This window comes from Taurulus bubalis (genome assembly GCF_910589615.1).
Source record: "Taurulus bubalis genome assembly, chromosome: 21".
NCBI lineage: Eukaryota > Metazoa > Chordata > Actinopteri > Perciformes > Cottidae > Taurulus > Taurulus bubalis.
In genome coordinates this window covers 1,866,559-1,890,394 of record NC_136609.1, presented here as the reverse complement: position 1 = coordinate 1,890,394, position 23,836 = coordinate 1,866,559, and the positions used below count along the sequence as shown (strand labels likewise).

At 46.2% G+C, this 23,836-nt stretch overlaps 3 protein-coding genes across 4 annotated transcripts; 1 reads left to right on the top strand and 2 right to left on the bottom strand.

Moving 5' to 3' along the window:
• Nucleotides 1-565: 565 nt before the first annotated feature.
• Nucleotides 566-9,574, bottom strand: rpgrb (retinitis pigmentosa GTPase regulator b; the record flags this gene model as incomplete). Its single annotated transcript, XM_079236796.1, has 14 exons — nt 566-2,709; nt 3,224-3,283; nt 3,370-3,464; nt 4,224-4,404; nt 4,484-4,675; nt 5,175-5,299; nt 5,383-5,538; nt 6,059-6,217; nt 6,690-6,839; nt 7,384-7,542; nt 7,619-7,681; nt 8,250-8,342; nt 8,527-8,652; nt 9,544-9,574. The coding sequence occupies 14 exons, from the start codon at nt 9,572-9,574 to the stop codon at nt 712-714; spliced, it is 3,588 nt and encodes a 1,195-aa protein (XP_079092922.1). The 3' UTR covers nt 566-711.
• Nucleotides 9,575-10,056: 482 nt separating this feature from the next.
• On the bottom strand, nt 10,057-13,326 carry LOC306753149 (tyrosyl-DNA phosphodiesterase 2-like). Its single transcript, XM_079237000.1, has 6 exons — nt 13,181-13,326; nt 12,945-13,109; nt 12,638-12,732; nt 12,341-12,459; nt 10,757-10,927; nt 10,057-10,678 (listed from the first exon to the last, which is right to left on the bottom strand). The coding sequence occupies exons 1-6, from the start codon at nt 13,246-13,248 to the stop codon at nt 10,397-10,399; spliced, it is 900 nt and encodes a 299-aa protein (XP_079093126.1). The 5' UTR covers nt 13,249-13,326; the 3' UTR covers nt 10,057-10,396.
• Nucleotides 13,327-13,948: 622 nt separating this feature from the next.
• On the top strand, nt 13,949-21,968 carry nhej1 (nonhomologous end-joining factor 1). Of its 2 annotated transcripts, none has more exons than XM_079236998.1 (8): nt 13,949-14,078; nt 14,592-14,795; nt 14,960-15,181; nt 15,514-15,652; nt 16,055-16,113; nt 20,967-21,120; nt 21,202-21,326; nt 21,672-21,968. In XM_079236998.1, exons 2-8 carry the CDS (start codon nt 14,631-14,633, stop codon nt 21,744-21,746), a joined length of 939 nt encoding a protein of 312 aa, XP_079093124.1. In that variant the 5' UTR covers nt 13,949-14,078; nt 14,592-14,630; the 3' UTR covers nt 21,747-21,968. The 2 variants fall into 2 exon arrangements, with proteins under 2 accessions (XP_079093124.1, XP_079093125.1); XM_079236999.1 differs by having other exon boundaries at nt 13,957-14,078; nt 14,491-14,795.
• The last annotated feature ends 1,868 nt before the right edge of the window (nt 21,969-23,836 follow it).

Sequence of the window (23,836 nt, the reverse complement as noted above, 5' to 3'; positions counted from 1 at the left end):
ACAGCAAAGCATGATGGGAAATGATCACACGGGGGATTACAAACACAAAGGCCAGAAGAAGAAAACGAGCCCCACCTGATCCCGAAACCTCTCAACCAATCGGATCGCTCCAGACATCGCGTTGATGTGGCGAAGCTGTCAATCATCGTTTCTCCGTTTCATATCTTTGTAAACTGAATATCTTTGAAGTTTCGGACATTTTAAAGACAGAACTATCCATTAAACAGAAATGATGTACAACCGAAGCTCTTAATCCGCTTCCTACGGTTTTCTTCTGGAATGTGTTTGAGGATTGTTTGTTTGGTAATTTTAAAACAACAGACAAAAACAAAATAAATAGAATAAATTATTTATTTATTTTAAACACACAAATGATTAAAAACAGAATAATAAATAGTAAAAATGTAAATCTTTTGATTTAAGCAGCGTGTCTGAAGAATATCAACGTATTTGTGTTTAAAAGTGTCTGTAATATTAATATAATTAATACAACTAAAATAAGAGTTTTTAAGCTGCCGTGAAAACAAGTAAACAAAACCTTTAAAAGAAGAAACGTTCCGATAGAAAGAGATTCATTAAATGTGAAATAAGGTGAAGGAATATGAGCAGTGAAGGCACCGTGATGAGTTCAGGGACCGGGTTCGTCTACAGTAAAAACCTGGGTCTGGTTTTGTATCTTTGAATAGAAGTGCTTATTGATTCTGGATCGTGTTACTTCAGCTGGAGGTACTGCGGCAGCACGTCGCCCCAGAACTCCTCCCCCTCGTCTGCCGCCTGACCTTTGACCCCTGATCTCCGTTTACTTCCAGAGTTCACTCTTTTGACCTCAGCGGACTTTTTCTTTTTGACAACCTCTTCTTCCTCTTCTTCCTCTTCTTCTTCTTCTCCTTCTTCTCCCTCATTGTTATCAACCTCTTCCTCCTCGGCCTCTTCCTCCCCGTTTTGATCCTCCTCCTCCCCTTCCTCTTCTTCCTCCTCATCCTCCTTTTCTTCTTCACTCTCTTTTTCCTCTTCTGCCTCTTCCTCACTGTTTTGATCCTCCTCTTCCTCCTCTTCTTCTTCCTCCTCCTCCTCCTCCTCCTCCTCCTCCTCCTCCTCCTCCTCCTCTTCTTCTTCTTCTTCCTCCTCCTCCTCTTCTTCCTCCCCTTCCTCCTCCTCTTCTTCACTCTCTCCTTCCTCTTCATCAGCACTCTCTTCCTCGGCTTCTTCCTCTTCCTCCTCCTCCTTTTCATTTTCACTCTCTTCTTCCTCCTCTTCTTCACTTTCCTCCTCATTTTCACTCTCTCCTTCCTCACTACTCTCCTCCTCTGCCTCCTCGTCTTCCTCCTTGTCTTCTCCTCCCTCTGTCTCACTCTCTTCTCCCTCCTCCAATGACTTTAAGGACTCACTTTTACCCTCCTCTTCCTCACTTTCCAAACCCCCGTCTTCTTCCTCACCTTCCTCCTCATTTTCAGAATCTCTTCCTTTGCTCTCCGTCTCGTGACTCGACCCTTCCTCCTCTTCCTCCTCCTCCTCCTCCTCCTCCTCCTCCTCCTCCCTTCTTGCATCCCCTCCTTTGCTCTTCTTTGATTCTGTCTCGTCTTCACTTTCACTTCCTGCTTTGCCTCTCGCTTCCTCTTCCTCCTCCTCTTCCTCAGCACTGCTCTCGTCTTCCTCCTCATCTCCGCTTTCCTCCTCGCCTTCATCAGTTTCTGACTCATCCTCTGGTTGAAGAGTGTTGCTGTCTTCGTCACCTTCTTCTTCTTCTGTTACTTTCTCGACACTGTGACTGACATCCTCCTCTTCCTCCTCCTTCTCACTAACATCTGCACTCGTCCTCTGCCCTTCATCCTCCTCTTCCTCCTCCTTCTCACTAACATCTGCACTCGTCCTCTGCCCTTCATCCTCCTCCTCCTCCTCCTTCTCACTAACATCTGCACTCGTCCTCTGCCCTTCATCCTCCTCCTCCTCCTCCTCCTGCTTTTCCCTTGCAGAGTCCTTCCTCTCCTTCTCACTGTCACTCGTTTCCTTCTCGTCCCGGCTCTCCGGTATGATGTTGATGCTGACGGCGGATCTGTTGCTTACATCTGCAGCGTAGGATTCAGACTCTTCGCTCGCCGGTTTCTCGGGCGCCGCCTTGTGCGTTAACAGCGACCCCGCCGCGAGAGCGGCAGCTCCGGCGAGCAGGCCGAGCTTCGACGCCTTCTCTGTCGTTGACCGGGCCTCTTTTTGGTTTTTCTCGTTCTTAGATTTCTTGGAAACATCCGATTTGGTTTTCATCTCAGAGAGACGGCGAGGGCTCCCTGAGCTGTCTGCCTGCACATGACGCCCGGCACTCTGCACCACTATCGGTTTGCTTTTATCGCGGACGGGTTCGGAGCCTGAAGGCGTCTTCCTGGTTTCAGGACTTCGTTTGGGGTCTGGCTCCAGCTTCAGCCGGCCTGTCCCCTGAGCCGGCCTGAGCCGCTGCTTGGACGCTGCCTTCCCGATGTCCCGGACGCTGGGCTTGTCTTTCCTCTGCAGCTCCTGCATGGCCACGACCACGTTCTCTTTGTTCTGGTTGGTTGTCTTGCGTCTGTGCGGGCTCCCGGCGGCCGGAGAGCGAGCGCTGTGGCTCCCCGCCCGGCGAGGAGAGACGGCCTCGCTCGCCCGAGACGGGGAGGTCGAGGAGAAGCTGCTCGGCTTCAGTTTTGGGTTCTCTTTAGCGGCCTTACCGTGCTTACCCTTCCTCTACGCCCGGCACCAGGAAGCAAGAAGAGGTGGAAAAGAAGCATGCATTAGAGAGGAAGAGAGACATGCAGAAGAACCACAAGAGACAGAAGGAAAGCAGGAAATATAGGATGGGATCATGCAAGAAATAATCATAAGAGGTCCTGACCCAGAGTCAGTGTTTTACTACAGTAGAAGGAGCAAAGTGATGTACACTCGTTAAGGAATAGAATATTTATCCATCTTCTCTTTACAGCCTCCAGACAGTCGGACAGTTTGTTTCTGTTATTGTGAACGTCGAAACATCCGAACTATCCCTTTAAGTTGTGTTGTGAGGTTGTTTTTCTTTTTCTTTCTTTCGATATATAAGAACAGAGAAGGTTTCCAACAACAACAACGGGGACATTTAGAGGAGCTAGTTAGTGTTGGAACTGGTATATGGATACATTATAACCACCAGGTCATGGAAGGTCACGTGGCGTGAGGAGGACGGATCCTTCCGGGTGCGGTTCCTTCTCTAAAGTGAGTGAGCTACCTTGTGAACTGGAGACATGGTGAGAGTTTGATCCCCGGGGTCCATCTTCATCAGGTGTGTCTGTCAGGAGGAGGAGACATGAAGCAAAGTGAGCGGCGACATCCAGAAGGTTGCAGGCGTCAGGCGGTGCCTTCGCTGACTCTCACCATGTTGAGGAAGTCGGAGGTTTCTCCCAGGCCTCTAACGCTGTCGGTGTCCGTCAGGCTCTCCACGGCGCCGACTGCGTCGCCCGCCGTCTGCTCTGAAAACAGGACAGGAGCCCAGATGAGTCCAGAATCGGCCCGGTTTGACCCCGGGGCGTCACAATAAAAGCCTTTGATACGTCTCTCTGATGATCTGAAAGTAGCTGGAGGTGCAACACAAAACCTGGCAACATTTGATTTTTATCTCCTATGGTTTTATTTTGAAATAGTTGTATTCCGGTGTAGAGATAAGATAAGAAAATTGCAGGATGACAACAGCAGTGCACACAAGAGACACAAATCAAGTAATATGAATAAACAGTAAAGAAGAAGACAATAGCAATATTAAATATACAGACGGAATAAAAAAGTATATAAAAAAAGGTATTTAAATGTATTTATATTGCACCAGTTGAACATAATTAAAGTGATTAAAGTGTTTTTGAGTGTAAATCATCAATGTAAGGTTTATAATACTCCTGAAGAGATAACTAGATATGTGCAGGTGTGAACTATTTAGAGGAGGAAGAAGAGAAAGCAGAGAACAACTGCACTGGAAGATCAGAAAGGAAGACAAAAGGAATCTTTCTTACATCTTGAACTAGATTTTGGCTTGAAATGAAAATGTTGGTCTGATCCTGGAAACATGAGGAAGAGGAGGAGGAGGAGGAGGAGGAGGAAACATGAGGATGAGGAGGAGGAAACATGAGGATGAGGAGGAGGAGGAGGAGGAGGAGGAGGAGGAAACATGAGGAAGAGGAAGAGGAGGAGGAGGAGGAAACATGAGGAAGAGGATGAGGAAGAGGTGAGGTAGGTACCCTGGTGGATTGACCCTGCTCTCCCGTGTTGGTGAGTGCCGTTGAGCACCTTTCTGTGGCTCGGCTCAGGCGGAGGCCGTCTGGGCGGGACGGTCTGGCTGCAGACGGGCGGCTGCAGGTAGCCGGGCGTCACGGCGGGCAGCGTCCGGAACACGGCGCCGAACTGGTCTGGAGATCTCTCCTGAGGGGAGAGACGAGGGGAGGGTCGTTTACGAGGTTCAGCGTGCGGACGGATCCGGACTCGGAGCTCCGTGACCCACCCTCTCCCTGCGCCGGACCCGAGCAGAGAGGCTCCTCTGCAGGGCGGCGCGGTCGGCCGCGTCGCCCAGCAGCTCCACGTACGGCCGCTCCAGGAGATCCTCCGTCACGTCGTCGTCCTCCAGAGTCACGGCGCCGCCGCTCGGATCCCTCGGCCGAGCCAACACCACCATGTGGCAGCCGCCGCACACCGCCTGAGAGGGACGCCATTTTTATCCATCATCAGAAAAACACCTCGTATTAAAAATGACTGGATTACTCACAAATATCACAATATTCCCATAATAATAAATAAACATGAAATACCTGCAAAATGTATAGATAAAACATTTAAATTTAAAACAAAACAAAAACATATAAAAATAAATATACATATATATATATATATATATATATATATATATATATATATATGAGAGAGAATGTAAAATATATATGAAACACATAAAAAAACAAAATTAAGATAAATAAATATATGTATGTGATAAAATTAAAAAACAAACATAAACATAATAACCACATATAGAATATAAAACATATACAAATAAATATGATCTATAATAATAAGCCTAACCCCAATTATAAAAATACATATAATAAAAGCACGTTTCCTTCATTTGAATAAAAAAAGATCCGTAAGTGTGAACCTAATTCCCATCATGACCAGTGTGATGCACAGTGTGGAAGACGCACCGCCTGGACGTTGTACTGGAGGAAGCGTGGACACAGAGTGGGTTTGAACTGGTTGGTGAAGTTTTCTTCTCCCAGTCCCAGTTTCCCGTGTCGGCCGTCTCCAAACGTGTAGAGCAGCCCGCCGTCTACCGAGAAGAACACGACACCTCACAGCGTCTCCATCAAACCGGTGGAGGAATCAAGGGAAAGACGGGAATGGAAGCAGCACCTGTGATGACGGCCGTCTGGTTCTCTCCGCAGGTCACCCGACACACTCGGCCCTTCCTGAAGTGGTCCACGGCCCGCGGGAGCCGCGACTCGAAGGAGAACGTCCCGTGACCCAGTTGTCCGAACTGACCGAGACCGAACGTGAACACGTCGTCCTCTGAGGGCCAAACAGAGTCACCTCCATCAGGACAGGTGGAACGCTTCACGCCGGTCTTGTGGGGCGAAGGTCACCTCTGAGCTGATGTTATTGTGTTTTATCAATTAAATCACATTTTTATTTGAGTTATTGTTGATTTTTATTTTCTACTATCCAGATTCTTTTAGATAAACAAATGAACGAAAAAGGCCAGAAAAACATTTAGAAGGTAAATCATATACAGAATAAATATTACACAATATAAATATACATAATATATGTTGCAGATTAATAAATAATAAATCTGAAGGATTCAAAATATTTCATAAAAAGTACATTAAACATTTAACTGAAAATATTTAATAAACTTCCAACAAAAGGAAAGTTGACGTCTGCAGGAACTGAAGTATACTTTAATACTTTAAAGAGGTAGAAATGGACCTCAGATGGATTTTATTGACCACTAAATCCTGATGAAACCCCACTTGTAGTGCTCAGCCATGTTTGTAGTTCTTTCAGACATGCTTCCCTACAGTGGTACCTGTGAGAGCCACCGTGTGTCCGCCTCCACAGGCCACCTGCGTCACCGGCTCCTTGAGGCTCTTCACCAGCTGAGGGACTCGGTGGTGGGACAGCTGGTCGGTGCCCAGTCCCAGTTTCCCGCTGTCGCGCTCCCCAAACGTGTACAGAGCTCCGTCCACTGAGACGAAGCACAACATCATTTACATCTCTGTTTCCAAATGACATCATCTTTAAACAATGACCTGAATGAGGAATTACATCTGGAGGGTCTCCTGCATGTGACCGGTTCATTCTGAGATCCATCCCCAACCGGTTCAACCCAAGAACTCAATGACTTTTTAAATTGTATTGTTCTGTGTCTTTACATCAACCCACAGACTAACACTGCACATATTTAGAAATATTATGATCTTAAGCAGCGCAGGATCGCAGGATCTCGGAACGTCCAAAAAAAAGAAGCCCTGGTCTAGTTTTCGCAGTGTGGAGACACTAATAATGGTCCTACAATGATCTAGATTGATGTATTCGACTCCCACGGGCCCGTACGGAGACATGGATGTGTCTTGGACTGAACAACTTAATGATTTTTTTGGAGAAAAGGTGATAATCCTCTGCAGGGAGTCGGCTGATGGTCAGCTGACCTCGCTCACCTGTGACCAGGGCGGAGTGGTAGTATCCACACGACACCCAGCCCACCGGTCGGCCCACGCTGACTTCCTGCGGCGCCGAGACGTGGCTCTCCTTCCCCAAACCGATCTGCCCCTCCGTGTTGTCGCCCCACATGAACAGCTTCCCGCTCGCTGCGGCGAAAACATATTAAAGTTTCCTCTTTTTGGGAAAAGATAGAAACAGTGACAGCGTTTCATTTGTAAACGTCTCTTCACACGAGAGACTGGTGTGAAGCTCATTCACATGAAAACTTGTATTTACTCAAATTTGCAGCTAAAGACAAATACAATTGTAATATTATTATATATTATACAAGATTTGAATAAAAAAAAATCATAACAAAAATAATATTGTATTTTTTCTCTAAAAACTAAAATAAATCAAATTCCAAAAATATTTGAGAACTACAGTTTACAAATAAAATAAAATTGGAAAACTATTTAAATCTCAAATGGAATGTATTGACCATACATCAAAAACGTTTTTTTGTATTCTAAATTGTAATGAAAATCTTCATCATGAAAAATCAAATTTACTCTCCAAATTCTAACTAAGTACAGATACATTTCAATTTAACAAATATAATTCGAATTGTAATATTAATAAATCTAATTTACAAACAGAAATTGCCCTGAAAGTTGAAAGCTGCTGTAAACTAAAACGACGTGGCGTCACCTGTGAGAGCAGCGGAGGTGTTTGACCCGGCAGCGAGCATTTTGATTGGTCCACGGGAATCAAAGAAGCCGATCCTCTGGAAGGACGTCCTCTCCTCGCAGTGGCCGAGCCCCAGCTGACCCTCACTGTTCCCGCCTGAGGAGAACACTTTGCCCTGCGCTGCAACGAGGAAACACAGCAGTTTACATCTGGTATTGTCTTTGAATGAGTTCAAACTCCTCCGGCGGACGCTCACCTGTGTGGATCAGAGTGTGGTTTCTTCCACAGGCCACAAACTGGACTTTCTCAGATTTAAGAGCTGAAATTACATCAAAAACAGTCAAAACTATTGCACAAATACACATGTATTGCTGTGTATATTGTTCTAGTTTGGTCTCTGGGTGTGTTGAGCTCAGTATTGCTGTTGATGGCAGTTTGAGGATTTAAAGTTCAGAGACCTTTTTAACACGGCTGAGAGCCCTGGAAAATAATTTGTTATTATATTTTTGTCTGTTTTAATACAGTTTCTAAGGATAAGAATGAACCAAAAAAATAAAGTGAGGTTCTTTTTACTGAAATCATCTCTTGAAGAATATATTTTAAACATCTGTAAAGAAAAAGATGACTGAGTGTCCTTCACTCTGTATTATCTTCCACTACCAGTCATGCACAGAACCAATTGTCTCTCCGTCTCTCTAGATTAGGCAGATTACGGACCTTCCAGATTGGGATTAAGATGGGAATGCTTTCCCCTTCTGCAGGGCTCCTGCACCTCTAATGCCACGTGTACAACGGGTCTTTATTCCCTGTGAGCAGGCTGAAGGCAGCTCAAACACACAGCACTGTCCAGGCTCACACAGGAACCAGAGAGCTGTTAGAAGGCCGACCTTTGACACAAGTGGGCTTGTTCACGGTCAGTTTGGATCCCAGGCCGAGCTGGCCCCAGTTGTTGCTGCCAAACATGAAGAGTTTCCCATTTTCTGTGCAGACGAAGACAGATTGATCGGTTATTATATTTTAAAACGTGCTCAAGGAAGTGATGCATTCAATCAGCAGCTGGGTGCTATGCAGGAATATGTTTCTTTTAATTTATTTCATGGTAAAACATGGTAAATTTAAAAAGCCACTCCTGTCCTCGCTCATCCAACAGAATCAGTGACCTACCGGTTATTAAGGCCGTGTGCTCGTCCCCACAGGCGATCTTCAAGGGGACGTCGTTTTTAAGCCAGAATTTACTCGGGGCGTTGTCTGCAAATTTACTCTTTCCAAACGTGAAAACTGCTCCTGATTCTGACAGAAGAAAGAAAGAAAATAATTCACAGTACATATTTTAAACTAAATAAGCAGTACGAGAGGAGGACTTCAGTTTAGGGTATGAAGGGTATATACTTATTGAAGGGTATACAGCTTTACTCTCCATCAACTCTGAGAATACGTCTTATTCCACCTCAAGCTTTTACTGTTGTGATTTACTGCCCTTCAAACACACTTAAAGTATTCTGCACTTAAAGTATCACAGGAAAGTAAACTCATTCGGCATCAACATGTTTTATATCATTTTCTTTTACCTGTAATAATGTTGCATATGTAATAATGTTACATATTGTAATAATGTTACATGTGTAATACTGTTACATATTGTAATACTGTTGCATATGTAATGTTACATATGTAATAATGTTACATATTGTAATAATGCTGCATATTGTAATAATGTTGCATATGTAATGTTACATATGTAATAATGTTACATATTGTAATAATGTTGCATGTAATAATGCTACATATCGTAATAATGCTACATATCGTAATAATGTTGCATATTGAAGTATATATTTTCATGCTAGTTCCTAGTACTTTTACTTCATGACACTGTGGTATTGCTACATGTACTTTAGTAGCAGATCAGAGTACTTCTTTCACCTCTAGGACCAAAATACTGCAGTAATACAACAGGTAGTATTCATAGTATAACTATAAAGTAGCATTCAATCATATTACGTTGTGGCTAAATAAGTAAAGCCAAACCAAACATGTCCTTCTGGTATCATCACAGTGAAACATGCATCCATTAAGAGGAGTCTTTTCAGTGCCTAGCTGCGTGCTGAGAGCTGAGAGGAGATATTAATATTAAAAACAGAGTTATGAGTGTGACACGACGAAGGCATTGTCGGTGTGTACCTGGTATCTCGTCCTCGGACCCCCCTGCCATCTCTGCAGGACGCTAATCCGCTTTTCTCCTCTTGTTTGCGACTCTGACAACCCGGAAGTAAACAGAACTTCTCCTAGGTGACGACCACGTGCCCTTAAAGGGACAGTGCGTTTGTTTGGTCGCTGAATACAGAAACGGATTTATATGTATTTATGTTAAATATGTGTTGGTTTATCTGCAGAAATAAATTACTTTTCCATTGTAAAGTAATTATAATTATTATAATAATAAAATACGGACCGTTTGGCAAGAGCTATCCATATTTTAATTAAATTACATAATTGTATATTTTCAAAGCCAATAAAAATATTTTTGCATGCTGTCATTTTTTATACATTGGTGGTTGAATGTTATACTCACAAATACAAATCCAAATCCAATCTCCTCATTGCGTACCCTTATACATGAACTTGTGTTCTGCATGCACTACATATTTTAACCTTCATCTTTCCCAAATATTATCCGCAGTAATTCCTGATTCATTTTTGAACAAAGCTTTATTATTTTACTAATGGTTGTACCGTTACATCATGCAGTTACTGCCATATACTGTTATAAAAAGTGTATTTTAAATCATCCACATTCACTTTAATTGCAGCTGTGAGTTGCTCCTCTACTGTCTTTATGCACGACACACTACATATTATACACTACACACGTTAGAGCTTCTATTCATATCCAGGTATCAGATGATGACACAAACATTAAAAAACACCGATGTTGCAGACATCTGCTGAGGCACACATAAACAAAAGAGAGGAATGATGATGCATTTTGAGAACGCAGGACACTTGGGAGGGTTTCAGCTCGCTTAGTGCATTTCTACTGCGTAGAGAGCGTGCAGTAGATCCCCCAGTGGTCACTGGTGTAGCAGCCACACTTCAGCTTCTCCAGCCCGATCAAGGCCATGCTGTCGGGCTCCAGCTGCGGGACTCCGTCTCCGGCAGCGCGCCGCAGGTAGAGCCGGTCGAAGCGGAAGCGACTGTTGTAGCGGTGGTCGTTGTTGGTGTTGACGTGGGTGTCCCATGTGTAGCGGCAATGCTCCGGCTCGCCCAGCTGCTCCCACACATCACTGACGCAGCCGGGAAGGCCCACTTTGCCCACCTGGGAAGAGTGAACGACGGCATATGTATTATGTTTTCATCAGAAAGAAATGACAGGAGACGAGAGACGCAAACAAACCTCAGCATCCCTCAGGTTGGTGTCTCCTCCAAACAGGGCGGTGACGTCATCGGGCACCTCCGCCATCTTCTTCATCACCAGTCTCAGCTGTCTCATCCGCTCTCCTGCATTGGCCTTACAGCTCTCAAAGTGGGACGTCATGAGACAAAACTTCTGGCCTTTGAACAGCACCTGATTTTGAAGGCGAGACATTTTTAGGTCAATGCACCAGGTGAAGATGAAATGAATCATTCTGTGCACTAGGGGTGGGAATCACCAGAGGTCCCACGATACGATATTATCACGATACCTAAGTCACGGTACGATATTTTTTAGTTTCCTGCAACAACTGTGTGAGCAGCGGCGCTACGAGTCACAGACCAGACACACCCACCCACCCAAAATGACTTCAGGCCAGTGGCACTCACAACAGTCGCCATGAAGTGCTTAGGAAAACTAGGACTCAGGTAAACAACATTCTGGTCTACGGAGAGGAGAACGACCTCATCCTCAACTCTGACAAGACCAAAGAAATAACCCTGGACTTCAGGAAGAACCCTCCCCTCTACAGCCTCTTGTCATCAAAGGGACTGAGGTGGAGACTCCTGGCTGCAGGTTACATCTGACCTGAGCTGGACTCTCAACACCACAGTGAAGAAAGCCCAGCAAAGGCTTCACTTCACAGGCTGCTCAGGAAAGCTGGTCTGAACCATCACCTCTCACCCTGAACTACAGAGGACTGATAGAGAGCATCCTCACTGTCTGGAATGGAACACACAGGCAGAGAGGAAGGCTCTAAAGAGTCATGAAGACTGCAGAGAGGATCACAGGGACACAACGTCCCTCCATGACTCTCTGCTCAGACACAAACACTGATGTACAACCTGAGACCAGCAGAGCGGCAGCATCATCACATAGAACACGTCTTTACAACGTAACAATAACCCAACATTACCTCACTTATCATGTGCAATATGTGATATATTTTGTCTGTGAAATCATGTGTCATATACCTTCTGATAAAAGGTGCAATATTCTAACCGTTCAATATTCCCACATAACTCTCCACTTTTCCCTCTTTTCACAATCCAGGAACCGCACTCATGACTAGCCTATTTATTACTGTCATTTAAAAAAAATATTAAACTGTATCTAATACCTTTCTTATACATACTCCCACCGTATCTATAGTGTTTTCATATTTTTTCTCTTTCTTATTATAGTGTGTTTTTATTTCCTAAACTGTTGAATCAGAGCCCTGGACTGTTGGTCTAGGCACAAATGGCAAAATAAAAACCTTAAACCTTGAAGTCCAGACGTTTGATTTTTTTATTTCCTCCTCCGATGTCTTCATTTTAGTTTTGACAAACTTCCTACCAATCGCGCTGCTGACCTCTGCTGACCTCTGCTGACCTCACCACAAAACAACACAGCACCATCTAGTGGGCTGAAAAAGCAATTGATTGTATTATTCTAGGACCAAAAAGTTTAGAATTGATATAATAAAAGATCAATACTTGGCTTCCGTGTATCGATACAACATCGCCACGCAAAATATCGCGATACTATGCAGAATCGATAGTTTTACCCCTACTGTGAACCAACCTGAGCGACAAGCAGGTTCCTCATCATGCTGGTGGTCGGATAGGCGACTATCTCACTATCCAGCAGTGTGATTCGAGACTTCTTCAGCATCATCCCGATGAAGTAATCCTCCTTACCACCTAAACAGGGAGGGTTACAGAATGAGCAGTGCGTTATTGTCCGAGTATTACTGTTTGTTGTGTTTGTACTGAAGTATTATTAGTAAAAGTACAAGCTGCACATGGTAGCGTTGATGGAGAAACATGCTGTGACTGACTGGGCGAATGGAGAAAAGAAGAAACACATTCTCGCTTGTACCTTCGATGAAGGTGTAGTTGTCCGCCAGGTGTTTCTTCACGAAGAGGGTGTATGGCTGGATGAGCTCCTGAAGCAGCACCACGTCAGGAGAGTGTCTAGTGGAGGTGCAATGAAGAAGCAGGAGACTCAACTGTTTTAAACTGCCGAGTTCAAGTTTGAGCATGAACCTGCAAATCCCCTTGATCTCATGGAACAATGCTTTTATTGGAACGTATTCTGCATTTTCTGCAAGGCTACATAGAAAAGGCGTCTGTTATTTGTGTGAAGCGACCCTTTAAAGCACATCTGGTGATATCAGTGGTCTTACGAGATCAAGTAGGAGCAGAGGCCTCTTGCTCTCTCTGGCTGCTCCTCTTCATCAAGCCCATCCACATTCCAGGAGATCAGGGACAGTTTGTTGTCGTCTTCCTCTTCTGGGTGATGCTCTGTGCCATCGCTGCAGACAGCAGGTCTGTCCCCAGCCTTGTTACTGCTGAAGAATGTTCACATTAAACAATAGAGAATTGCAGCATTGAGATCAGAGCATGGTGGACAGTGTAATACCTGCTTCCTGTAGTTCTGTTGCTGGTGGTGCAGCTGGTCTTTCTTCCTGTGCCACAAACGTCCTCCATGTCAGAGTTCGCTATGAGCTCTTTGAAAGACTCATCCAAGGTGGGGTTTACCCAGAATTAAACCTGTGAAACACAGACGAGCCATATCGCGACTCGCGTGAGACAATAGCGCTTCACTTCCGCTTCACGCGGAACCTTTGAAACACGCTGGTGTTTGACGTCGGACTCAGAATCCTGGACTCTCAACAGGAAACGGCGCCGACGCAGCGTCGCTTGTTGCTAAAAGTAATAATTATCTTGTTTTTGTATTTTTTCAATGTGTTACAAGCTTCTGTGGTGGAATAATAATCCGTGTTTTATCTTCAGATAATTATGTTGGGAAAAAAAGTTGCGATCTAATAGAGAAAGTGGGCACTTTGCATGAAATAACGCTCATTATTTTTAGCGAGATGGTCGCCGAGTTTAAGATTAACACTTACAATTACGGCCACACTTTAAAATCATAAGCTTTAACATGTCTATATTCGCTCATGATCAAGGGAACTTCAACATGTAGAGTTTTGTGACTGCAGTCTGGTGTGTGCACGCGAGAACGGAGCGTGTGAGGACACCCGCTCGACTCTGCGTGGCTTTATATTGTAGTCATAAAGTGACTTATTTGGTATTTTTGCAATTCCCAAATTGGCATGAGTCAACCTCTGAAACGTGCAAATGACGAGAAATACCTCGTTTTTATTACCCGAAAACAGTCCCATTACAGGTCCGAGGAGAGGAGCCGGGCGCCCGCAGAGCTCCACTGCGGTCTCCCGCTCCTGCAAGGCGGTGATTATGCGCCTGTAGCCCGGCTTTAACGGATCTCAGGCCGGGCTTTGGGGTCGCATTCCTCGGAGGTGAGTGATGAACAAAACAGGTTTGATTAAAAAAAGAAAATTGCACTGGGTTTGTTTTGGGTGTGGGCGTTCATTGGTATGTGCTAAATGAGTGAAAATATGAATGGGATCTATCTTTAAAACACAGTGCTGAATCATAAGCGCTTCTATTATTATGGATATAATTATAAGATAATAGTTTCATTTATTTTAGAATAAAAACATTGCATATGCATCTATATTGCACTTACATTTAGATAATATTAAAGACCATTCATTCCTCTTCGATGATACTTTAATCTTTGTTTAAAAAAAAGATATGTACAATTTCTATAAAACAAGATGACTTCCCCATATGAACGCAGGAGTTTCTGGATAGTTAATGTTCCTTATGACTGCTAGTTTAAATTATTTCAACTTTTTTCTTCCCCAGGATGACGGCTGCCTCTAAATACTACAATACCCATGATCCTCGGGAGAAGCTGATCCAGAACACTTGATAGATTTAAATTGCTGAATGTAGCTTTTTTTCAGTTTAGCATCTCTGTTTTGGGTCCTGGCTTGAGGGCCGTGATGGAGGCCCTCCTGCAGAGCCCCTGGCTCCCGGTGAGCATCAGCGGCTGCCAGCTCCTCGCCAAGAGCCGGTTCGGGGAAACGGCGTACGACCTCCTGCTGACGGACGTGAACTGTGTGTGGGAGGAGAGGATGGACGCCGCCGCCATCCAGAGGAGAGCACAGGTACACGCAGCACCGATTCACCAATCAGTCTTTCACGATTATCTCTTTCAGGGGTCTTACGGTCATGGAAAACCTGGAAAAGTCCTGGAGATCCACTGGTCAGAATGTGTGTGTGAACCCTGTCTTTTCTTGTGATGGAGCGGTCCGGTTCTCTCGCTCCGCAGGAGCTGAACAGACGTCTGCGAGCCGAGGTCACCGCTTTCTTCTCCCACCTGCGTGAGGTGGCTAAGCCCTGCCTGACAGGAAGTGACGGGCGAGCCGGCGGCGAGGCCCAGATCTCCCTCACGCGCCGGGAGGACGGAAACATGGTCATCAAGCTGAAGAGCGAGCTGGTGGGGCTGCCCTTCTACTGGGAGTTCCACTGCACCCCCGCCCCCGTCACCGTGGTACGCTCCACAGTCCACATTTTAACTTGTTAGTAGACGAGTGGATAACGCTGTTATTGTGCGTTTTATATTTACAAAAAGCATCTTCAAGAACTTCATGCATTTTACTTTCTTGGAGGATTTTCTTTTTCTTTCTAAAACTCCAAATCATGTGAGAAACACTGAAAATAATAAGAGGATAAATATTGATTATCAGCTTTTAAAGGTCCAAGTCACTTAAACCCTGATGATGTTGTGTGTGTGTGTGTGTGTGTGTGTGTGTGTGTGTGTGTGTGTGTGTGTGTGTGTGTGTGTGTGTGTGTGTGTGTGTGTGTGTGTGTGTGTGTGTTCAGGCCTGTGCTCAGCTGGTGCGCCCCCTGCTGGCGATGAGCTACCTGCTGCAGCGGCAGGTGGAGCAGCTGGGAGGTCTGCTGGGGAGGAAGGACGCAGAGATCCAGGACTACAGGGAGAACGGAGCGGTGCTCAGCAGAGGTCACACACACACACACACACACACACACACGACTAATGAATGATAAACTACTGATGAAATCAGTCAAAAACAAAGGTAAAATACAAGAGAAAGAAGTGGGTTTAGAGTTGAGATTAGGTTTAAGTAAGTATTTTATTCTGAAAAACAAGGTAAAATGTGCTTTAAAAATACATTAATCTAAGAAATACTAGAGTGAAATAATTAAATAAGGTTCAAAATGATATGATGTAATAAAACATAGTTGTTTTAAGGGATGTTTAAACAAAGAAGTGATCATAATCATCTCCATAAAGAGGTGAAAGTCATTTTGTGTGTAATAATCCCACATTTGTGTCTTTCTCATCTTTTTAATGAGCTTTATTTTGAAGGGAAGGTTTAACTTGTGTGTGTTTGAACCGCAGAGCGGCTGCAGACGGGCGTCTTTGAAGAGAAAACGTACAGAGAGGACTTCATGTCAAAGGTCAGCGCACACACACACACACACACACACACACACACCACAGGCCCTGCAGGTTGTTACTTCCTGTTTTTACCGTCTTCTCCACCGCTGCTTGTTTACCGGCTGTGGCGAGCGCGTTGCCGTCAGCCAATCAGAGACCAGGGGCGGGGCTTATAGAGATGAAATGTGTTTACCGTATTCAGGTGTGGAATTTCTCGTCCCTGACTGTTGACCCCTCACTGAGTCACTGGCTGAGCATTTCAGACCTACCTGTGGTATGTTCCCATGGTATCTGGGCTCTCACTCCGTCTTATTTTTATGTTTAAATCTTTTTTTGTATTTTTAATTTGCAGCTCAGTGTTTTTCTTTTTAGTCATATTTCTTTTTATTAGGATTTTTGCAGGAAAAAAGGAAATAAAGTGTGTGTGTGTGTGTGTGTGTGTGTGTGTGTGTGTGTGTGTGTGTGTGTGTGTGTGTGTGTGTGTGTGTGTGTGTGGCTCTCCAGTTGCATTATGGGTGTTTGTCTCACAGGACGAACCAGGAGAGAGCTCAGGTACATCAGGGCCACAAGGCATTCTCTGTTTTCTTATTTGGTCGTCACGTCGTTGGACATTTAGACACCACAGAAGAAGAAGAAGTGGATCAAAGTCTTCTTCCTCGTGGCAAATTCCACCGGGCTGCGACGAGGCCGCCTCCAGACCGAAGTCCACACTGGAATAAAACTCGTCTGGGAAAAATGTTGCTGAGACGCGTCAAAGAGAGAGTCACACACTGGGTGTGTGTGTGTGTGTGTGTGTGTGTGAGTGTGTGATTCAGAGTGAATCAGCTGAAGGTGTTTGCCGTGTGTGTGCAGTATTTATCTATCAGGGTCGGGCCTATGTATGTGTGCATGTGTGTGCATGTGTGTGCGTGTGCACGTGTGTGTGTGTGTGCACGTGTGTGTGCGCTGTCTGTCCAGCGACTTGTGTTTGTGTGTCCGTCTCCATGGTGACGCTCACCACACAGGTCGCGGTGTTATTTCTGAGTTCACGTTTCTGATTATTTTGATTTTTATCTGAACTGATTTGACTAACTTGTGATTGAATTCGTCATAATTATAGTTAATTATTGTGTTTTTGTTTTAATCATTATCGTGAATTTTTGTAATCTTTGACATTTTTTATATATATATATATATATATATATATATATATATATATATTTAATAAATATAGCTTTAGCTTTTATTTTGTTGGCTTTGGACAGAGCCATGCTAGCAGTTTCCCCCTGTTTCCAGTCTTTATGCTAAGCTAACCGCGGGAGCTTTATCTTCACTCTCCAGACATGAAAGTTCTGTTTTCTTCCTTCTACTTGAACTTCTTTGACATTTACTCAGTTATTTAAGTTCCTGGTGCCAACAGAGAGGCAGAGCAGACAAATATATTCACCCCCTCTTGTGTGTGTGTGTGTGTGTGTGTGTGTGTGTGTGTGTGTGTGTGTGTGTGTGTGTGTGTGTGTGTGTGTGTGTGTGTGTGTGTGTGTGTGTGTGTGTGCTGTTTGTGGCTTCCGTCTCCCACACCAAGGGGAAGAGGGACAGCGAGAGAGAGCCCATGATGACAGGAGCAGCAGCTTTTATTTTCTACTGCAGCTTTCCATGGAAGCCCCTCCCCAACCGTCACCACACAAACACCCCACCCAACCTGGTCAACATTTACATGGGTGGAATTAGCATGCGCTTCCCACTGATACATACACACACACACACACACACACACACACACACACACACACACACACACACACACACACACACACACACACACTTGGATTGAACTTTTTTCAAAACCTTTTAGGATCACATTAGCTTCCCTTATGACCTATATTTAGTGTGTGCGTGCGCGTGTGCGCGTGTGTGTGTGTGTGTGTGTGTGTGTGTGTGTGTGTGTGTGTGTGTGTGTGTGTAGCAGCTCATGACCTGACAGAGGGGAGTGTCTGCTTGTCCACATAGAGCAGGCTGTGACGCATGCTGCTGGTTTTTCAGATCCGAGTGTGCGTGTGTGTGTGTGTGTGTGTGTGTGTGTGTGTGTGTGTGTGTGTTTCTGCATGCGTGTGTGTGACGGTGACGCATGCTCCGCAGCAGCAGCGTCACCGTTGTCAGCTCCGGATTGAATTGTCACCGTTTGGGAACGTCGCCCCCGCTCTTCCCGTTTTCAGGAGATCGGCGGCATTTTAGACGCATCTGACTGTTCCAGCCGACCAGAACGCCTCGCCGGAGGGAATGTTGTTCTGCTCCGGTTTGGTGTTGGAACCAGAGATGTGCAGCGTTCTGGCTCTCGTCAGAGCGCCTGTCACCGGTCTGTCAGACGCTCCCTAAATGCTACTTGTCCTAATATCGGTTCTAAGTTGAGAGCAGGGAGGGAAGCTTCTTCATCCGCCGACCACAGCGGCTCACGGGTTCCAAAACACACACTTTGACTCTTCAAAAGCAGCCGAGCGGCAGATACCGCTTCTTTAAAGCTCCTCGAGAAAAACTGATTGGACATAAGATGAGTGAATGAGGAGGAAGGTTTTCTCTCCTCGTCTTCCTCGGCGTCTCTTTCTCACGTACCTGAGGAATTCAGGGCCTCGGTGGCGAGGAGGAGAGTTCCTCTTTAGTGTTTGGACTGTTTGGGGACAACAGGAGACATGAGCAGACATTGTGACGTCTCAAAGACTAAAATGTGCTCCTGGCCTGTAAAGAGCAACACACACGCTCAGCAGAGGCTCCGCCTCCTCCATGTGTCTCCTGTCAGTTGCACAGAGTTTCCACAGGGTTGTCCCCGGTCCGGGTCTGTAATTAGGCCCCGTGTGGCTTGGCTGCTCCTCCTCTACAGCTGCCGGGCCGCTGGGCCGAGCCCCGGCCCGGAGCGGCCCGAGTGCGGCGCCCCGCAGAGACGTCGGGAGGACCGAGGGCACCGCGGGAGCAGAAGACACCGAACACGCCGCTGCAGCGCCGCGACGCGGACAAACGTCCAGCTTTGGGTCATCGGCATCGAACGCCAGACGCATTTCGATTTCATCCTTGTTTTTAAGACTGATATCTAAGCGTAAAAACTATAAATCCAAAAGTCATATTTCAGCTCATAATCTGGTGTTATGTCGATGAACCAAAGTGGCCGCTTATGTGCGCCGTCACCCTGAAAACAGAGAGGATTCTGGGAGATTCTCGGGTGCGTGGGTCATGAGACTAGGAGCAGCTACAGAGGTCTCACTTCTTTCTAAATCTTCAGACCCACCTGACGCAGACTCAAGTGACATCACTGGAGTCGCAGAGACGAGGTCCGATCCCTTCGCCGCCTCGCCGAGCGGATTCAATCCTCCGTTTCTTTTTCTCCGGGAGATAAAAACCCTCGAGTCCTTCAGGGGGGTTCAAACGTCTGGCGTTGCGGAGACGGGGAAGCTGAGGTCACGGCGAGGAGAAAACAAGGCGGCGAGGAGTGAGGGAGAGTAAACACGAGGGCAGCGGAGAGGAAGACGAGGAAGACGAGGGAGAGTGAGACTCCTCGGCACCAGGACCCTCACCTGAAAAACAGCAGCGGGGCTGTTTACCTGCTAATAATAGAGGAGCACCCGCCTCATCACCTTCACCACACGGGGCTTTACTCTGCGGTAGGGGGAGGAGTCTGGAGGCCACCAGGTGAGAGGCTCCGCCTCGTTTCCTCCGATGTTGGAGGACTTTGTTCTGTTGCAAGAGAAGGGAGGAAACTTTCCGGCACATTGCTCCGCCCGACTAAACAGAGGAGAGGTTATTGACCCGCTGCAATCACCTCTTTTATTCCTCATTTTATAGTTTGTTCTCCGATACAGAGAAGTATGGAAGCCAAAAATACTGAGTCACACTTCAGCCTGCAGCCCAAACCCTCAGCATGCAGCGTTAACACAGGGCCAGTAGCTCTTCAGTATTGGATCCATCTCTTTCCTCATGGCACCAATGGGCTTCCATAGAGAGAGAGGCGGGGCTTCAAAGGACCAAATAAGAGCCGGATCCGACCAATTGAAGTCCCCGTTTCAGATGAAATAATGTGAAGTGAGCTGGCAGCCAGCGAGAGGAGGGGGACGTGGATGTGAGGAGAGAATAAGGTGGGCTTTCTGCTGCACATTGCTTTCTCTGTGCCCAAAGCAGAACGAAGCCTCACCAGATCATTTACATTTATTTTTACGATATTTAAACAAACAAATAACAAAAATAAATCAATGCGAAACCTCGAAACCTGACCAAAGTGTGTTTAGGAGCCCCTCTGCCCTGACAGCGAGCGGGAGACCACCAATTTCTCCCGGTCAATATTTGAGGAGCTAATTCGGAGAGTTTGTCCTCCATTGGGGGGAAAAGAGGGGTTTAGTGAATAGGGAGTGTTTTTCTACACGCCGGCCGTGCGTTTGCATAATGTCGCAGGAGTTTACACGCACCCTTATCTGTCAGGCTGGTGTGTGACAGAGTGTGTGTGTGTGTGTGTGTGTGTGTGTGTGTGTGTGTGTGTGTGTGTGTGTGTGTGTGTGTGTCAGTTGTTCCTGCTCCCTGCTCTACCTGCGCTCAGCTGTGCCAATGCTGCAGCTTTGATTAGAGGCTTATCGCAGCTCCGTCACACCTGGGGCATGTGACTCCCACCGGCAGGGCCGTAAAACAAACGCACCCGCAGCACCGAGCTGCGTCATAAAAAGCATGCTTTCATGCTTTTAAGTTCACGCACCTGATTTGTTTATTTCCCATATTTTATCGGCTTTAAAGCTGCGCAACTGAGAAGGTGTCAGAATCACACGTGAAACAGAAAGAATGAATATTCTATTCCAACCGAATATAATATTAGTGTTTATTGTAGTTTCTAACCTCATCATCTGACCCGCCTCTCCTCCATCAGGCTCTTCCTCTGCTGCCCTCTGGCCGGACCGACGCTCTGGGCTTCGACGCCGACCTCCAGCGTCTGTACGCGGCCGTCGTCGGCCACAACAACGCCCGGAAACGCAAACTGCCTTCGGCAGAAGAAGAAGAGCCGGACGCCGGCGCGTCTTTGGGTCTGTTCCACTGACGGAAACATCGCCAGAGGTCCGTTAGCTTCTCTGGTTTCAGGAAAGGTCTGTGTGCTCGTCCTCCAGGTGGAGCCGACATCGAGGCTGGAGCAGGGGAAGACGGGCCGGAGGACCCTGCCGGAGCCAAGATGGCCACCGGAGCCAAGATGGTTGCCGAAGCCCAGGTGGCCGACAGACCTGTGGAACCACAGGTAGGACTCCCTGACTGGATAACAATAACAGTGAAGAAGAACGTTTTTAAATGCAAATTAGTCAGAAAGCCCACACAGGAAATATTACGTAAAATAAAGGATATTTTGTACAATGCATTGACTACAAATGCTAAGAAACCTGCAAAATTGTAGAATTCCCCCGAAAGGTTTTCTGAAGTGTTTTAAAAAAACATTAACAGGGTTTTCTGAAGAATCAAGATGAATAATTGTTGAAAAACAGGAAATTCATAAAACAAAGAATACTTTTCGAATTATAAAAAAGGCAAGAGATTAAAAATAAAAGATTTGAAAGCTGCTTAAAAACCAAGTTCCTGTCCTCTGCAGTCTCTACCGGTGTCCAGACCTGCAGAGCGACCGTCCTCCAAACCAAAGAAGAAGAAAGTGGGACTGTTCCGCTGAGCGGCAGGACGCAGGTTCAGACCCTCACGAGCAAAAAGAGCTTTTTTATCCTTTTGGGGGAAATGTGCTTTTCCTTTGAACCAATTCTTATTTGTAAAAAGGACATTTTTATGACGCTTGTTTTTAATTAGGGTTAAGATTTTATCACACAAACGGCTTTTAGATCATAAATGCAATTCAATAATAATACATATTTTAAACCGTTAATTAAAGATGTCAATATCATTGTGATTGCTGTTTTTGTCCGTTATTTAAAAAAAAAATCAAATACAGAAAATGGTCAAACTATCGCCGAGCATTCAGAAGGAGATTAAGTCTTTTATTTAAATGTAGTGCAGGTCTTTCTCTTCGTCTTTCCTTGGTCCCAAAAGCCCTGAACCCTGTTTGTGTCTGGAGGACCTTTGAAGCGCTCTCAGGCAGACGCCGCTCCGTTTCTCGGAGCAGCGCGAGATGTTGACTCAAGGTGTTGCAGCATCTCGGGAATGCCATTGAAGTCCCAGATGAAAAGTCACTGTTTGCCGGCATGAATTCAAGAGTTTCTGTGGGACAAACGCCGCTGCAGAGAGGCGTGACTTACCTGGAAATGTTGCTCACTGTTGAGCTGCGATATCTAAAGGAAGTTGATGAGAGAACGAGGATGAGCTCTGACTTCTTATTTATGCGGAGAAATAATCCAGTCGCTGGACGGCTGGTACTATGATCAAATAGTCAAATATGATCTGACTCGGCCTTGTGTGTAAACTATGAAATAACTCAACACATTTTTGGGGATTTTGGAGCGTTTGTCAGATATTTGAGGACGTCTCCACATCTGATCAGTTTTAAGATTATTCTTCCTCATTAGAGACCCTTTGGGCCCCTGAGTGTCAGACTAAAGGCCCCTGGAGGCCCTCAGACCCCAGCTTGGCCTCCAGTGAGTCCTTTGACTGAATACTGAGTTTGACTGAATTTTGATACTAATGTAAAGATGGATGAGAGGTGAAACCTCTTCAACTCCTTTCACTTTTAGTGGATTCAGCATCTGATGCTGCATTCAGGTTCTATCAGTTATTTTCTTTTCGGGACAGGAACTCAGTTTAGACCGTATACAAGGTTCCTGGTCATCTGGGGAAGTTCCTGTGGAGAAAGTGAATCTGCTATTGTTGTGTTTACGACACTCAGAAGCTGCAGAACCCAGCAGTTTGCATTCAAATCTCTGTTTCTCCACCTGAAGACATATTGAAGGAGAATCGTGCAGCTGCTCTCTGGCGGCTTGTCAAAGGGAATTCTGGGAAATGTAGGAAATGGAATAATGGGATGGAAAAGTCCGGTAACCCTTGAGAGGGTCTTAGGGGTTTTTCCAGGAGACACTGAGGGCCAGTTTAATGTGGCCATGATAATCTGTCTATTGCAGACTGGTATGTTATAACAGGAGGGGTGAGAACGTGTCCACGCGCGCACGCACCTGCTCGTGCGTCTTAACTTAAAGACGAGGGTCCAAAGGACAGAGGGAGCGCGCGCACGCCCTGTCCGGACGGTCTCGTGGCTCGGTGTCTGTCTGTCCTCTTTGGCTGACGGTGAACACCCGAAGGCGGCCGCGGGGCCCGCGCCGCCCCGGTGGGAGGAGAGGACGCGGCGGAGGGCAGGTCCAGCAGGGCGCGGTCTCCTTCTTCTCCCGCGGCACCTCATCTGTAGTGTCGCAGGATCTCTTCCATTCCTGCCAGCAGCCCTGCGCCACAGGGACGCATTGAGCACTGAACCCGAGAGGCAGAGCAAACCGCTGCGGGGACACCCTTTGACCGCCGTGCCCAACAGGCGCAGCCAGACTGCGCGCCGCGCGCCTCCGCGTCTGTCTGCTGCGCTTTTCTCACAGCTCCGACACAGAGAGGCAGCTTTGAACCTGCCTGCCAAGATCAACTCACCTCGCCTATTTATGCCCCTGCCTCCGCATGCACTCGGGACAGGAGAGAGTCCGCCGCGCAGAGGACAGGTTTAGGTCTCTCCAGAGGCGCACTGGCCACCTTTACGCGCCGGGAATGGCCACTTTTGGGGGACTCTGCGATGAGTCCTGCTCCGTTACCTCCACTCTAGAATCATAAAGGGGGACCCAC

Excerpts from the sequence above, each read along its gene's own strand:
- LOC306753149 (XM_079237000.1), bottom strand. The coding sequence starts at position 13,248 with ATGGAGGACGTTTGTGGCACAGGAAGAAAGACCAGCTGCACCACCAGC. Across the intron at positions 13,110-13,180 it reads AACAGAACTACAGGAAGCAG|CAGTAACAAGGCTGGGGACA; the intron begins GTATTACACTGT and ends AACATTCTTCAG. Across the intron at positions 12,733-12,944 it reads CTCTGCTCCTACTTGATCTC|ACACTCTCCTGACGTGGTGC; the intron begins GTAAGACCACTG and ends CACCTCCACTAG.
- nhej1 (XM_079236998.1), top strand. The coding sequence starts at position 14,631 with ATGGAGGCCCTCCTGCAGAGCCCCTGGCTCCCGGTGAGCATCAGCGGC. Across the intron at positions 15,182-15,513 it reads CCCCCGCCCCCGTCACCGTG|GCCTGTGCTCAGCTGGTGCG; the intron begins GTACGCTCCACA and ends GTGTGTGTTCAG. Across the intron at positions 21,121-21,201 it reads GGACGCCGGCGCGTCTTTGG|GTGGAGCCGACATCGAGGCT; the intron begins GTCTGTTCCACT and ends CTCGTCCTCCAG.